This window comes from Ixodes scapularis, unplaced genomic scaffold, assembly GCF_016920785.2.
Source record: "Ixodes scapularis isolate PalLabHiFi unplaced genomic scaffold, ASM1692078v2 PGA_scaffold8__174_contigs__length_109621045, whole genome shotgun sequence".
NCBI lineage: Eukaryota > Metazoa > Arthropoda > Arachnida > Ixodida > Ixodidae > Ixodes > Ixodes scapularis.
In genome coordinates this window covers 45,948,160-45,963,753 of record NW_024609883.1, presented here as the reverse complement: position 1 = coordinate 45,963,753, position 15,594 = coordinate 45,948,160, and the positions used below count along the sequence as shown (strand labels likewise).

The 15,594-nt window shown below is 45.1% G+C and overlaps 1 protein-coding gene and 1 pseudogene across 1 annotated transcript; both read right to left on the bottom strand.

Annotated features, from left to right (window-relative positions):
• Positions 1 to 401: 401 nt before the first annotated feature.
• Positions 402 to 2,088, bottom strand: LOC115314820 (annotated as a pseudogene).
• A 624-nt stretch (positions 2,089 to 2,712) lies between these two features.
• Positions 2,713 to 4,371, bottom strand: LOC120837825 (tigger transposable element-derived protein 6-like). Its single transcript, XM_042286658.1, has one exon. It carries the CDS (start codon positions 4,332 to 4,334, stop codon positions 2,772 to 2,774), a length of 1,563 nt encoding a protein of 520 aa, XP_042142592.1. The 5' UTR covers positions 4,335 to 4,371; the 3' UTR covers positions 2,713 to 2,771.
• Positions 4,372 to 15,594: the final 11,223 nt, after the last annotated feature.

Genomic DNA, 15,594 nt, shown 5'->3' with positions numbered 1-15,594 from the left:
CATAAACCGACACTAGACGAACTAGTTCATTTTTAACGAGGCAGTCAACTCTGCTTACGCGACCGTCCGCGCCAAGCTCACAATCAACAACGGAAAAACACTTTTTCTTTTTGACGAGCACCGCCGTTCCTCCAGACGGATTGCCAAGAGTCAATGTGTGAAAACACCAAAACACGTGTCCAAAGTACTGCACGAAGTCTTTTGCCTGCTCATACGTGGAGATTCTTGTTTCCTGAATGAAAGCAATATCTATGCGTTTTTCGAGCAGCAGACTGAGTAGATTTCTTACGTTTACATGCAACAGTACTAACAGCGTTAAGGTTGCAATATTCAAAGGATTCGAGTTTTTAGTCATTCAATAAAGTGTTGGAGTTGGGACGTACACGTTTGGCAGAACGTTGTCAATCTTTGAAGGCTGTTTCTTCAAGTGCTGAAGCACCCCGGTCTGTCAACTATGGTTGGCCTTGAGGTTCGGTGCCTTTCTTCCAATGCTTGCGAGTCACAAGAGTAACTCGTTGGTCAGCCGCAGTCGCACGCGCTGGAGTTTTTTCCCGTTGATCGCTCTCCCTTCCTTTTAATTGGCGCTTCCACTCCGGTGACTTCTTGATCCGGGTTGCCATCTGCCCCGCTGGCCTTTCTGTTTTCCTCGTCCTTCATCTCAACCGATTATGGTGTGACTTGTCCTGCTTGCGAGTTCTCTCCTGTCTTCGGCGGCGGCGTCTCTGCCATCTATACTTCTGCGACGCTGCTTGCTGGTGGTGCTGAGTCGGCTGTTCCGACGACGTCAGTTGACAATTCAGACGCCTTCCCTGTCGGAGTCGCGGCAATGGTCTCCTCCATTTCATCTTGGTCCATCAGGTTATCGACGTCCTGCAGTTCAGTTGGAGGTCTCGTTTTTGCCGCGGACGTTTGAATACAGTTGTCCTCCTCATGTACGTAAGTGCGGCATGTCTTGCACCACGGAATGCGACACTGCTTGCGCATGTGTCCTACCTTCTTGCACCGTAAGCACTGAGGTGGGCGGCCTGGAATGGACACCAACGCTGGCATTTCGAGGATGTCGATTTGATGCGGGATAGCGTCCACTGTGATGCCTTCCTTGAGCACCATCGTGACTGTTCGCGTTGTTGTCTCAACCTCTCGTGCACGATTGATTTCACTTTACCGTGCGGCTCGAACGTCTTTTGCACAGCTTCGTCGGGAACGGAGACGGGAACCCAATGAACTTTGAATGATTTCTCACTCACATTCGGATCGATGACCAGGCAGGTCTTGCCCTTGACGTTGAGCACTGCCGCATGTAGCAACTTCTCCCTCGCTGCCGCGTTGTGCAGGGTGAGCATCCAAACGTGGTTGTACTGGAAGGCACCGAAGCCGGCCACGACATTCATGTCAACGACGTCCTTCAGAACGTCGCGAAAGTCGTCGATGCGATACGGTCTCGCTGATGGGTCGCCAGGTAGAAAGACTGAATTAAAAGAATAACGACCTGTTGGCAGCGTAGGCAGGATGATACGGTAGTCCTGGGGAGTCAAATATTCCGAAATACCTGTTGGAACCCGGCTAGGGTAAGCCGTAGAACGCGCTCCGCTGGAGCTCATGATTCCTTGACCGCGCGCCTCGGCGTTCGAAAAAAGAATCACACCAACTGAACAAGGAGCAACTCGACCTCCTCCTTTCATCTGAACTTCCGTTCCTCCCTTCTCTGGGCAAATTGTCCGCAACAAGGAGGAACAGTTGCTGTTGCTACCTTTCTCCACCTTTTTTCTTAGAGTGCAACATAGATCTCCAGGTAACACGACATAAGTAAGGAGATACTAAATAACAATTAATACGCAGTTTAATACACAAATTTAAACTAGAGCAAAACTTAAGAAAGATAGGTGGATGTGAATGCATATGTATAATTTATTTTTAAATCCAATGTGTTCCTAATTATGGCATTCGCAGTCATAAATTAAACGGGTGTTTCCCGTTTCGACCCATTCCCGACTTAACCTTCCCGTTCCGACCCGGCTCAAAACGACCTTCTCGTTTCATCCTTTCCCATTTCGACCTATCCCGAAACAACCTTCCCACTTCGGCCATCGTTTGTTACCACTATTTGCATCAACTTGCAAATAGTGGTGCTGTGTGGGGCCAGGAGGCACAAGTGGGTCGGCAAGGACCGCGAACTATCACAACTGGAGTGTCGCCTTTCTGATGGCACGATTTCCCTATTTAACTTTCTCAACAAGGCGAAGGCATTTTCTGGTCTTTGATGTTTTTCTGTGTACGCGAGTGTTCACTGTTTGAAATTGTAAAAGAAAATAAAGTCGCAATCATATGTCTGCCACCCGGTCTAATCTATATCGCTCTCCAAAATATCAAGATCACTAATATGAGGTTTTAGAATAACGTCCGCAAGCACTTTGGGTAACTTAAAAATAGCGTACTGATGGCGACGCTAATTCTAGGTTACCCAATGTGCTTGTGTACACAAGACTTCATTATTGTACGTAGCGCGAACAAGCGATCGGTGGTGTTGCTGTTTATCACGTATAATTAAAAGGTTGCCATAAAAACTATTAAGTGCAGTCCACTTATAACGATATTGAGAAAACCGCAAAATCCAATCGTTATAGCCGATTATCGTTATATCTGGACCGACAAAAAAAAAACACAAAGAGAAGTTACTTACGGGCGATGAGTGAATCAGGTCGTACAACGCGAGCCGAGGCAAAGAAAACCGAAGGCTTTATTAAAAGGTACGAAAATGACTATAAAATAATTTAAGCATGCTTAAAAAAGTCGGAAATTTGCGCTTGCTTGAGCTGAAGTTTGACAATTGCCGTGTGCATTGCTTCCAGTTGTTGCGCGTACGCTGGCGGCAGTCCTTTTGCGTGCACAAAACCGACCAGCGACTGGATGGAGAGCAGGGCATTTTGTGAAGACATTGGAGGCGGGGTGTTCTCGTCGCCGCCGTCGTCGTCACTACTTTCGCAGTCGCTCGATGTGATTTTTCGTCGCGATTGCTGTTCCTCGGCAATGGCCTCATCAGTAGACTCCTCGCATGAAGCGGCAGCGTTGTCCGCGTTCAAAAAGTCTCCCAAGAGAGCTCCGCCGATGTTCTCCTCGGAAGCTGCTATGTGGTCCCAAAGTTCACCCACATCGGCAGGTTCGATGAGCAAGTCATTTGTCTCTTCCGAGACCGTGGCGTTGTGGCGCACGAAGCCTGCCTTTTTAAAACAGTTCTTGAGTGTAACCTGCTTCACCTCATACCACGCACCATGCACGAACCGCACCGCTTCTAACAAGCTCACCTTCAGGTCAGGAGGTCCGCCGGCGTATTGAGACAATCCTGAGCAGTCTAGTTTCATGATGAGCCATTCCAGCATGCGACGTCTGTAGAGGGCCTTGAAATTGGCGATTACGCCGGCATCCATGGGCTGCAGACCTGCCGTGGTGTTCGGAGGCAGAAACATTACCTCAACGGACGTTAGCTTCGGGCTGACGTTGTGTGCGCTGCAGTTGTCGAGGAGCAGCACCACTTTCCTCTTCTGCTTCTCCATAGCGCCGTCAAACTCGAGGAGCCATTCCTCAAAGAGATCTCGCGTCATCCACGCTTTCTTGTTATTTCGATAGCGGACTGGAATGCATTGATTCCTAAAGCAGTGAGGCCTTTTCGATTTCCCGATCACAAAGGGCTTGAGACGCTCGGTACCGTCCATGTTTGCGCACACAAACACCGTCACCCGGACCTTGCTATGTTTGCCACCAACGCACGGGTCACCTTTCAGCGCGTGCGTCTTTGTAGGCAGCATCTCATAAAAGAGTGCTGTTTCATCGCCGTTGAAAATGTCACTTTCTTGGAAGCGCTCCAACAGCTCGGGTAATTTCGTCGCCAGCCATTCGTCTTTCGCATTTACGTCCAGCGAGGCAGCCTCCCCGACGACGTTTTTATAAACGATGCCGTGGCGATCCTTGAACCGCTGAATCCATCCTCCGCCGGGTTCGAAGTTTTCCCGTCCCAGAAGGGAAGCAAATTTCTTCGCCTTTGCGGCAAGAATAGGTCCACTTATGGGCACGTTCCGGTTGCGAGTGGTCAAGAACCACTGGTACAGGGAGTCTTCAACGTCGCCGTACAAAGGATCCCTAACCCGCTTTCGCTGGTCGTCGTGACCGCTGGTGCCAGCCTTCTTCAAGACATCTCCAGCCTTGATGATTGTAGAAATCGTTGATTGAGACAGCTCGTATCTTTTTGCGAGGCTACCAACCTTGAATCCTTGTCGGAAATCCCGGTGAATTCGCTGCTTCACCTCCAGAGATATCGCTTTGCGCTTAGTCGGCGCCATTTTTACCTCACGAACGTACGAACGTGCGGAAACGGGGGAAAACCAGGAAAACTAGGAAGCGTTGCGCGGCGGCGGCCAAGCAAGCTCTTTCTCTCCTCCCTTCAGCGATTGCGATGACGATAGCACTTAGTTCCGAAGGATGAGGCTGAACTTTTTAAATCGGGCGGCGCCTCGCGTCACCTAGCGGATCTTTCCACGCCGACCGGTTTTTGATATTTTTACTAGTTTTCATGTCGTTCGCTTCAAGTATTTTAATTTTTCTCAAATTTCCAGGCAAATTTTTCGTGATAAGCACCTTCCGGGCGGCCAGAATTCTATCGTTGTATCCGATATGTCGCCGATAATTCTATCGTTATATATGGTTTATTTTTACATAGGGGCGATGGGAGAATTGACAAATCTAAAAAATTTGATCGCTATAAGCGATATATCGTTATATCTGGTATCGTTATAAGTGGATTACACTGTACTGTCTTTGGAAGTGCTCATCTGAGCCAGTACCCTAAGCCCCAAAATTTGGTGTCTGCTAATACCATTACGAACTAAAATTAAAAAAAAAAAAAGCGACAAGGTCGTCTTTGCTGTAACGATGTCGCAGAATGTACATAGACCGTTTCGCGGTTGCACGTCATGGGGATCATCTTGAAATAAGAACAAAAACACTTTAAGTGGTTGCATTAAGAATAATATATTACTACGAAGCTTACCGGAAAGTGGTGCATAATACATTGGCATGCAATAATATTTCAGAACATATATTCTTAAACGGACAATTAAGACGATTTTATTTAATTTTTAATGGTGTTTTTAGGCTTCTTGGGAACTTAGCACGCTGCCAAGTATTTTGTAGGCATCTGTGACGCGTATTTCTGTACATACGAAAGAACTGAAGAAACCGAAACCGAACTATCTCCATCCTCATTTCTGGGCCTCCGAAGGCAGAGGTGACGTAGGGAGTGACGTCAAGTGTGAATAGTAGGTATCGGTAGTATTTAGGAAATCGAGACTCTGGTTAGCGCGGTGGGTTATAGCAGCGCGGTGGCGCGGTCGTTTTGTCGGATCTGTCAACGTGGACGACAATGCCGCTCTCGCGAGCGAGTTCGGGCTTCCGTTCAGTGACCTAACACCAACGGAACAGGAGTACGTGTTTGACGGCCTCCGCCATCACCCGACGGAGACCGCCCAGCCGGCAACGAGAGGCTCGCAGGTTCCGAGCAGGGCAGCAGTGAGCAACATTTACGCGGGCGAGACGAGAGTGGCGCGTTGCCGAAGGACAGGGACGCGGGGGAGATGCCGAGGGGAAAGCAGCAGCTACTCGTTTCCAGAACCGGTTCGTCCGCGAGGGACGCTCCCCAAAATGGAGAAAATAAACAGCACCATTTTTGGTTTTCACCAAAGTCGGACGTCCTCTGTTTTCGTCGTCAAAGAACACGAACAGCAACCCACACGTGTAAACTAGCGTCGCCCGAAGGAATACTGGTCTGCAGTCGACCGTTAGAACAGCCATCTACAGCGCACAAATTTGACATGACTACCATTTTGCGGAATCCTTCGAGTACCATGTTCCCAAAGTAAACACGACACCGACATCTGAAACCAAAAGCAAACGTCGCCCGCGTGTTCTTTTTTAAATTTTATTTTGTTTGCGCATAATTGCTCGTTTCGCGTCCATTGTAGCAAAAAGAAAAACAATTATGCTGTTTTATTTACGATTTAGTAATCATTTCCGGTCCGATTTATACATTCCATGGTTATTCAAGCGTAAATTAGAACAGTATTCTTAAAAATCGCGACCCAAAACGTGACCGAGGGCACGTCTCTCGTTCCGACCAATCGCTGACGCGTCTCTTGTGACGTCGCGCTTCTTGGCCCCGCATCGGTCACGTGAGCTCCGCTTCTCCTGGCTTCTCCCGCAACTCTCGGGGCGTCGCCACAGTCGATCCCGGTACGATTATTACCGCGACTGTTTAATTGATTTGCGTGGCACACAAGTGCCGGTTTCGGGTAATTGGGCAACATGGCCTGAGACGTGCCTGGAACCCAGTTCAATCGACAAAAAAATATCTGAAATCGCCTTCATTGTCTCTTTACTCTTTAAGCAGAAAATGTGCGCAGACCAGGGTTAGAACGATTAGACTTTTCGCAAAGAGGTTGTGACGCGCAGGGTCTTATACAAATGGCTTGAAAATGGACGGGTTCAAACGCAAAGGGTCTTTCGGGTATCGGTTGAAACGGGACGGATTCAAATGAGAAGGGCGTTTCAGGAATAGGACGACACGGGACGGGTTCAAACGGGAAGGTCGATTTGTGAATGGGTCGAAATGGGACGGGTTTAAACGGGAAGGTTGATTCGGGGATGGGTCGAAATGGAACGGGTTTAAACGGGAATGGGCTGTTTCGGGCTACACTCAAATCAAAGCGCATATGAACTTTGGCATAATACCACAAAACAGTAGGCAAATGAGAATAAAAGATCTGATGCTGACAATATGCAAGAGTTATTACACAGATCATAGTTACACAGACATGAAACAGGGTACTACGAATACTAGGAATGTTGGTGATGATAATGTGTAACACATAATATGGCGAGAGAACCCGCGTTTTGATGCAGACTTTCTCATTCTTTCTGGCATCTTCGTTTGCGGTTTAAAAACGCGTCATAGCGCTGTTCTTTTTACGTGTTTATTTTTGCGTTTGTAGCAGGGGACCACCGGCCGGGCGCCACTGGAAAGACCCCGGCCATCCCCGGGCCGGACTGGCCGGGCTGAGCGCCTCCACGCGACGGATCTGGCCCGCGGGTCAGGGTTTGGAGAGCCCTGGAATAAATAAAACCTTTTCGCCATAAATAATCCCGTGAATGTTTTCCTTTTACATCCGTCTACCATTTAGTGATTTCTATGTATATACACTTCTTTTGTGTTTCATTCAAAGTATCAGCAATCCAGAAAGACTTGTAGCAGGCTGAACACGACCAAAACGAAGTGCTCTTCTGAGCAAATCGAAGTGTTGAGCTTGATTTCTGCTCTCCACTTCGTTCATCAGCTATATAACGCCTTATCGCAACAAAATCAGAACACAAAAAATAACTAGAAAAGTAATGCCCTATTGCAACTAAATCAACACGAAAGAGGAGCAATATGAAGTTGTTCTAGCTAAAAAAAAATCAAGCTGTTTTTACAGCAATAAAACGTTGACTAACTTGTACTTTATATATATACAGTTCATCTTCCGCATTGTTATCAGTGATCGGACGAATTGATCAGTCAATCTGCCATGTTAAAAGATACATCTGGTTAAAAAACACTAAACATAGGTAAAAACGTTTTTTTCCCTTCTACCTGGTCGCTTTCATTTGGCAACGATTTTTATTTTGCTTCACATTTTTATATATCGTGGTGCATGTTCCAAGAAGAACAATCCTTTTTATTTTAATGTCCTAACATGTTTAGTTTCTGAGAAAAAAATCTCAAAGAGGCGGGAAAGAGCGACGAGGTTTTGACGATTGTCGCGTGTGGCGTTTTTGAATCACTCTCAATCTCAAAGTATTGAAAAGAAAGCGTCTATATATTTTTAGTGTGATATATATGCAAGTAGGTAAAACGACATTATAATTACTATTTACTTATTCGTTGCTCCAATCTTTGTAAATATCCCCAAACATGCCCCCGCGAACAACTGTGACCTAAATTGCGGATTTTTTTTAGTTGATTATGTTTAGTATCTCTTTTAGAATAATACCACGTGTAGAACCTTTCATTGCCTTCTAAATTAAGGAAAGTTTGTGCCTTTATTATGTACGAGCACTGAGAGATAAATTATGAAACAGATCGAAGCCTTTCACTTTTCGTTCAATTTCAATACGCTGTATAAAAAACAAACAAAAAAAAAACATTTTCTTTACACCCTTCTTTTACCCAGAATACATTCCTTCAAGGCCGACGTACAACCTACGTTTTCTGCACGGAGGATAATCCTCTTAGCGCTACCCTCCCCTAAGCTGCGAGGGGGAGCCAGGTTGGGGCAAGGTAAAAAGTGGAGAGGGTATAGGAAAGGAGGAGGTGGGAAAAAGGGGAAGGCGCGACGTGTACGTCGGCCTTTAAGGGGTGTCCAAACAGGATACTGCAAAACGCACGACTCCGACAAACCGTGCGGCGCTTCGCTTCCGGCCGCCGCGGGGAATTTCCCTTTGTTAAATCTGACGGGAAGGGGGGGAAAACTTCCCCCCCGTCAAAACTCCCCCTCGCTTCCTCCACGGCGGCTTTGCTCTGCTCATCACGTGGGTCCGGAGAGCCACTCACACGCTCTGTTGGCTGTCGGTCAATCGCTCAAGGCCTCCGCCGCTTTTCAAGTCCCGAAAACGAGAAACGGAAGACTCGAGTGTGAGAGGACCAGCCAGGCGAGCGTGCGTCGTTTCCAAGGTCGTGTCATCTTGTCATCTTCCAGCAGTTCCGTGGATTGGATCTGATTCCCGCGGCTCTTGTTCCCAACGTAGCTCGTATAGACACACAAACCTGGTTGCTTTGGAGTTCAATAAAATAAATGATATATTCTTTAGTTCTCACTGTTTCTACATACAACAAAAAGTCTCACTGTTGCGTACTGCACTTTATTTTTTATTTTTTCGAGCTACGAACTTGGATTTTGACAAAGAAAGCTGAGACGGGGCGGCCGAAATGCGCGCTTCGACGCAGGAATCTCCTAAATCCACCCGAAGCCGGACCTCTCTGGCCTTCCTGCCGAGGTGACTGCGGTAGCAAGGTCGGCGACTTCGTGAGCCGCGGTAGCTAGACAGGCATCAGGCACGCCTTTGGCAGGTGGCGCGTGACGTCAAGTCTGACGAGCACCGACGTCAAAGAAAAGTGGACGGGGCGAGGAGGAAAGTCGTGAATTTGGCTTGGCCGCTGTCCAAACAGACATTCGGCCCACGACTACCGGACGCTTCAATTTTGACGACTTTTGCAGTAATCGTGTGGCCTGACGATTTTTGTAGTAGCCTGTTTGGACAGGCCTTTAGAGGTATTTGCACTGGTTTTGAGTTTTAAGCATCTAAATATGCTGAAAAAGAGCAAATGCCGATGGTGGGTTTTGAAGATTGTCGTGTGTAGCGTATTTGGACCACTCTCAATCTCAAAGTATTCAAAAAAAGTATTCTGTATTTTTTTATTGTTATATAAATGCAAGTCGGTAAAACGAGATTCCAACTACTATTTATTATTCATCGCTCCAATCTTTGTAAAAATCCCCAAACATGTCTCCGCCAACAACTGACCTAAACTGCGGATTCTTTTTGGTCGACTATGTTTAGTTTTGTTTTTAAAATAATACCACGTCTAGAACCTTTCATTGCCTTCTGCATGCATTATACAACGTTTGTGCCTTAATCACATTAGAGTACTGAGAAATAAATTATGAAACACAGAAGGTTCTAACTTTTTCTTCAATTTCAACACGCTGTATAAGAAAAAAAAAACTTTTTATTTTAGTTTTTAATTTTTCTTGCGTCGCGTTTTTTCACATTCTTCTTTTAGCCAGCATACATTCAGTTAGAGGTATATGCACTAGTTTTGAGTTTTAAGCCTCTAAATATGGTGAAAAAAAAGAGCAAATGCTCATTGATGGTGGGTTTATGGGTTATAGCTGCATATTTTATTGTTTATTATAATATTCTAAGGAACGTTTAATAAATAATCATATGAAATAGATTGATGTCATTAGGCGTATAATAACACGTTTGCAATTCCAAACGTCTAAACACTATAAAATCGCAACTGCCAAAAAGCGGGTGTTCGCACATTTTCCGCCGGTGCCATGATTGGAGAGGCCTCACGCGGCCCTAAACCCTATACGCTACATCATCTATACTACGTTAGAAATATCAAAGTATAATATTGCAAAATATTAGAGTAAAGTACACTTCCTATTGGAAAACGAGATTTTTAAATACGATTTTTTTTAGTTTTAATGCGAAGTTGATAACAGAACATAATCATTTTTTAGCATATTTAGAGGCTTAAACCTCAAACCAGTCCATATACCTCTAACGGAATGTAATCTGAGAGAAAAATGTAAAAAAAACGCAACGCCAAAAAAAAAAAAAAAAAAATTATATATATATTTTTTTTGTACTCGAATGTGATTAAGGCACAAACGTTGTTGGAATTGAACGAAAAGCGAAAACTTTCTCTGTTTTATAATTTATTTATCAGAACTCGTACATGATAAAGACACAAATAATGTTCTACACGTGGTATTATTTTCAAAGCAAAACTAAACGTAATCAACCCCCCCCTCCCCCCCCCCCCCCCCCCCAAAAAAAAAAAAAAAAAAAAAAACCGCAGTTAGGTCACAGTTGTTTGCGGAGGCATGTTCGGGGATTTTTACAAAGATTGGATCGACGAATAATAAACAGTAGTTTTACCGACTTGCATATATATCACAATAAAAAAAATTATAGAAGCTCTCGTTTGAATACGTTGAGATTGAGACTGGTTCAGAAACGCCACACACGACAGTCGTCAAAACCCATCATCGGCATTTGCTCTTTTGTAGCATATTTAGAGGCTTAAAACTCAAAACCAGGGCAAATACCTCTAATGTAATGTATTCTGGGTAAAAAAAAAAGTGTAAAAAGAACGCAACGCAACGCAAAAAAAATGTTTATATATATATATATATATATACAGTTTGCTGAAATTGAACGAAAAGTGAAAACCTGTTTCATAATTTATTTCTCAGTACTCGTACATGATAAAGGCACACACTTTGCTTAATTTGGAAAGCAATGAAAGGTTCTACTCGTGGTATTATTTTAAAAGCAATACTAAACATAGTCGACTCAAAAACAAAAACAAAAAAAAATCCGCAATTTAGGTTACAATGGTTCGCGGAGGCATGTTTGTGGATTTTTACAAACTTGCATATATATCACACTAAGAAAATACAGACGCTCTCTTTTGAATACTTTGAGATTGAGATTGATTCAAAAACGCCACACATGACAATCGTCAAAACCTCGCCGTTCTTCCCGCTTCTTTGAGATTTTTTTTTTCTCGGAAACTAAACGCGTCAGGACAAAAATAAAAAGGATTGTTCGTTTTTTAACATGGGCCACTAAATATAAAAGTTTGAAGCAAAATTAAAATACGACTGCACCTCGTTGCCTGCCTGAATCCAAATGAAACCGCCCACCTATAATATGGGCAGGCATGTCTAAAAAAAAGTGTTTGTAGAAAACAAAAGTTGCCCAATATTTGTTTTACAATATGAAATTTTCGATTTGCGGGCGTAACGGAAATTGTATCCCTGCGGGATGATGATGGTAGCATATATTTTACCTGAATCGAAAGGTTATCAGTGTGGTAGGTCGTCTAAAATACCCGTGATTGGTACAACTTTGCTTCGCAGTATTAAAATTTGAATCCTAGTTGTGCTCTTGATACCAATACCGAAGCGTAGCGTGGGTCGGATTTTAGAGCAAAATATTCCCCAGGGCAGACGTATCATGGTCACGATTCGGAAGCTGGCCACCTCGTAACAGGCATGCTAAGAAGAATACGCAACAAGAGACTCGGACTTAGGGAGAAAGAAGCGATCCGGCTGGTGCAGGCGTTCGCGATCTCCTGTATCACGTATGGGACGGCCTATCTTCGCCTCACGAAGACCGAACTGAAGAAGCTGAGCGTCGTGATCAAGAACGCCCTCACGTGGGCACTGGGAGCGCCAGAGCGTACACCTACCGAGCGGCTCATGGAGCTGGGTGCACACAACATTTTGGAGGAACCGTGAGACGCACAGATTGCCGCGCAGCTGAAGCGGTTGGACGGGACGGCCAACAGCAGATGGCTGCCCGAGTAGTTGAAACTCGAAGCTGAGGGGAGTCGGGCCCCTCCATCCAAGGACATTCCTCTAGAAGTCAGAGACAAGATCAAGGTCAGCAGAATACCGAAGCACATGCATCTGGGCGAGACGCAGACAGGAGAAGAGCAAGACCCGAGGCCCTGGGGTGCACGTGGGATCGCAGGAGCGGACACGTGTATGTGGACGCGGCCCTGATGCTCTTGAAGAGAGAAAAGATGATCAGCGCAGAGTTGGTAAAGAAGATCGAGTCGGGCAGCCCGCGCGGAGGAGGTGGCCATAGCTCTGGCTATCGCTTGCAGCCCGAGGAGACCGTGCTTACGGACTTGCAGACACCGTGTTGAAACTTGGCGGTGGGCTCCATTGGACCCGTAGCAGCAAGACTGGTTCAAAAGCACCCAGCGGAGTCGTTACATGTCGTGTGGACGCCTGGCCACGTGGGACATAAAGGGAATGAGGTGGCTCATGCCACGGCCCGAGGTTTACTTCCCAACCGGGCCTCCCCTTCCCGCGGTGACGACGCTGACGACGAGGCATCATACTCCGAACGACTGAATGCCATTCGACTCGCCAGGCGGTATTTCCCTCTGCCGCACAAGAATCTCTCGAGAGAAGAACACCTTATACGAAGACTCAGGACGGTCTCACTACAAACGCCGGGCAGACTCAACGCGTGGTACTCGTCCCGCCTGTTTCCCGCGTGCACGAACTGCGGCACGCGGGAAACAACATTCAGCGCCTCTTATCTCAGCAATCAATAAGAATTTCACGAAGTTCCAGGGGAATCATGTAGCACACCACTTTGAGTAGATGTTTAAATCACTTTGAGCCATATAAGCTGCACTTGCAGGTTCCTGGTGGAGGCAATCTTTCCAAAAATACTCGAGTGTTCGCGCTTTCGGAACGTAAGTCTTTCGAAGTTGCAACATTCAGCGCCTTTTATCTCAACAATCAATAAGAATTTCACAAAGTTTCAGGGGAATTATGTAGCACACCACTTTGAGTAGATGTTTAAATAACTTTGAGCCATATAGGCTGCACTTGCAGGTTCCTGGTGGAGGCTATCTTTCCAAAATACTTGAGGGTTCGCACTTTCGGAACGTAATTCTTTCGAAGTTGCAACATTCAGCGCCTTTTATCTCAACAATCAATAAGAATTTCACAAACTTCCAGGGGAATTATGTAGCACACCACTTTGAGTAGATGTTTAAATAACTTTGAGCCATATAGGCTGCACTTGCAGCTTACTGGTGGAGGCAAACTTTCCGAAAAATACTCGAGGGTTTGGGCTTTCGGAACGTAATTCTTTCGAAGTTGCAACATTCAGCACCTCTTATCTCAACAATCAATAAGAATTTCAGGAAGTTCCAGGGGAATCATGTAGCACACCACTTTGAGTAGATGTTTAAATAACTTTGAGCCATATAAGCTGCACTTGCAGATTCCTGGTGGAGGCAATCTTTCCAAAAATACTCGAGTGTTCGCGCTTTCGGAACGTAATTCTTTCGAAGTTGCAACATTCAGCACCTCTTATCTCAACAATCAATAAGAATTTCAGGAAGTTCCAGGGGAATCATGTAGCACACCACTTTGAGTAGATGTTTAAATAACTTTGAGCCATATAGGCGGCACTTGCAGATTCCTGGTGGAGGCAATCTTTCCAAAACTACTCGAGGGTTCGCGCTTTCGGAACGTAATTCTTTCGAAGTTGCAACATTCAGCACCTCTTATCTCAACAATCAATAAGAATTTCAGAAAGTTCTTGGGGAATCATGTAGCACGCCACTTTGAGTAGATGTTTAAATAACTTTGAGCCATATAGGCTGCACTTGCAGGTTCCTGGTGGAGGCAATCTTTCCAAAAATACTCGAGGGTTCGCACTTTCGGAACGTAATTCTTTCGAAGTTGCAACATTCAGCGCCTCTTATCTCAACAATCAATAAGAATTTCAGAAAGTTCTTGGGGAATCATGTAGCACACCATTTTGAGTAGAGGTTTAAATAACTTTGAGCCATATAGGCTGCACTTCCAAGTTCCTGGTGGAGGCAATATTCCCAAAAATACTCGAGGGTCCGCGCTTTCGGAACGCAATTCTTTCGAAGTTGCAAAATTCAGTGCCTCTTATCTCAACCATCAATAAGAATATCACAAAGTTCCAGGGGAATCATGTAGCACACCACTTTGAGTATAGGTTTAAATAACTTTGAGCCATATAGGCTGCACTTGCAGGTTCCTAGTGGAGGCAGTCTTTCCAAAAATACTCCAGGGTACGCACTTTCGGAGCGTAATTTTTTCGAAGTTGCAACATTCAGCGCCTCTTATCTCAACCATCAATAAGAATTTCACAAAGTTCCAGGTGAATCATATAGCACACCACTTTGAGTAGATGTTTAAATAACTTTGAGCCATATAGGCTGCACTTGCAGGTTCCTGGTGGAGGCAATCTTTCCAAAACTACTCGAGGGTTCGCGCTTTCGGAACGTAATTCTTTCGAAGTTGCAACATTCAGCGCCTCTTATCTCAACAATCAATAAGAATTTCAGAAAGTTCTTGGGGAATCATGTAGCACACCACTTTGAGTAGATGTTTAAATAACGTTGAGCCATATAGGCTGCACTTGCAGGTTCCTGGTGGAGGCAATCTTTCCAAAAATAATCGACGGTTCGTACTTTCGGAACGTAATTCTTTCGAAGTTGCAACATTCAGCGCCTCTTATCTCAACAATCAATAAGAATTTCAGAAAGTTCGAGGGGAATCATGTAGCACACCACTTTGAGTAGATATTTAAATAACTTTGAGCCATATAGGCTGCACTTCCAAGTTTTTGGTGGAGGCAATATTTCCAAAAATACTCGAGGGTCCGCGCTTTCGGAACGCAATTTTTTCGAAGTTGCAACATTCAGTGCCTCTTATCTCAACCATCAATAAGAATATCACAAAGTTCCAGGGGAATCATGTAGCACACCACTTTGAGTATAGGTTTAAATAACTTTGAGCCATATAGGCTGCACTTGCAGGTTCCTGGTGGAGGAGGTTTTTTTAAAAATACTCCAGGGTACGCACTTTCGGAGCGTAATTTTTTCGAAGTTGAAACATTCAGCGCCTCTTATCTCAACCATCAATAAGAATTTCACAAAGTTCCAGGGGAATCATATAGCACACCACTTTGAGTAGATGTTTAAATAAGTTTGAGCAATATGGGCTGCAATGGCAGGTTCCTGGTGGAGGCAATCTTTCCAAAAATACCCGAGGGTTCGTGCTTTAGAAACGTGATTCCTTAGAAGTAGCCACATTCAGCGCCTCTTATCTCTTCATTGAATGCGAATCACGCAAAGTTTCGGGGAATTCATGTAGCACAACTCTTTGGGTAGATGTTTAAATAATTTTGATCCATATAGGCGTA

Bases quoted from the DNA above. Each gene is read 5' to 3' on its own strand.
- LOC120837825 (XM_042286658.1), bottom strand. From the start codon at position 4,334: ATGGCGCCGACTAAGCGCAAAGCGATATCTCTGGAGGTGAAGCAGCGA.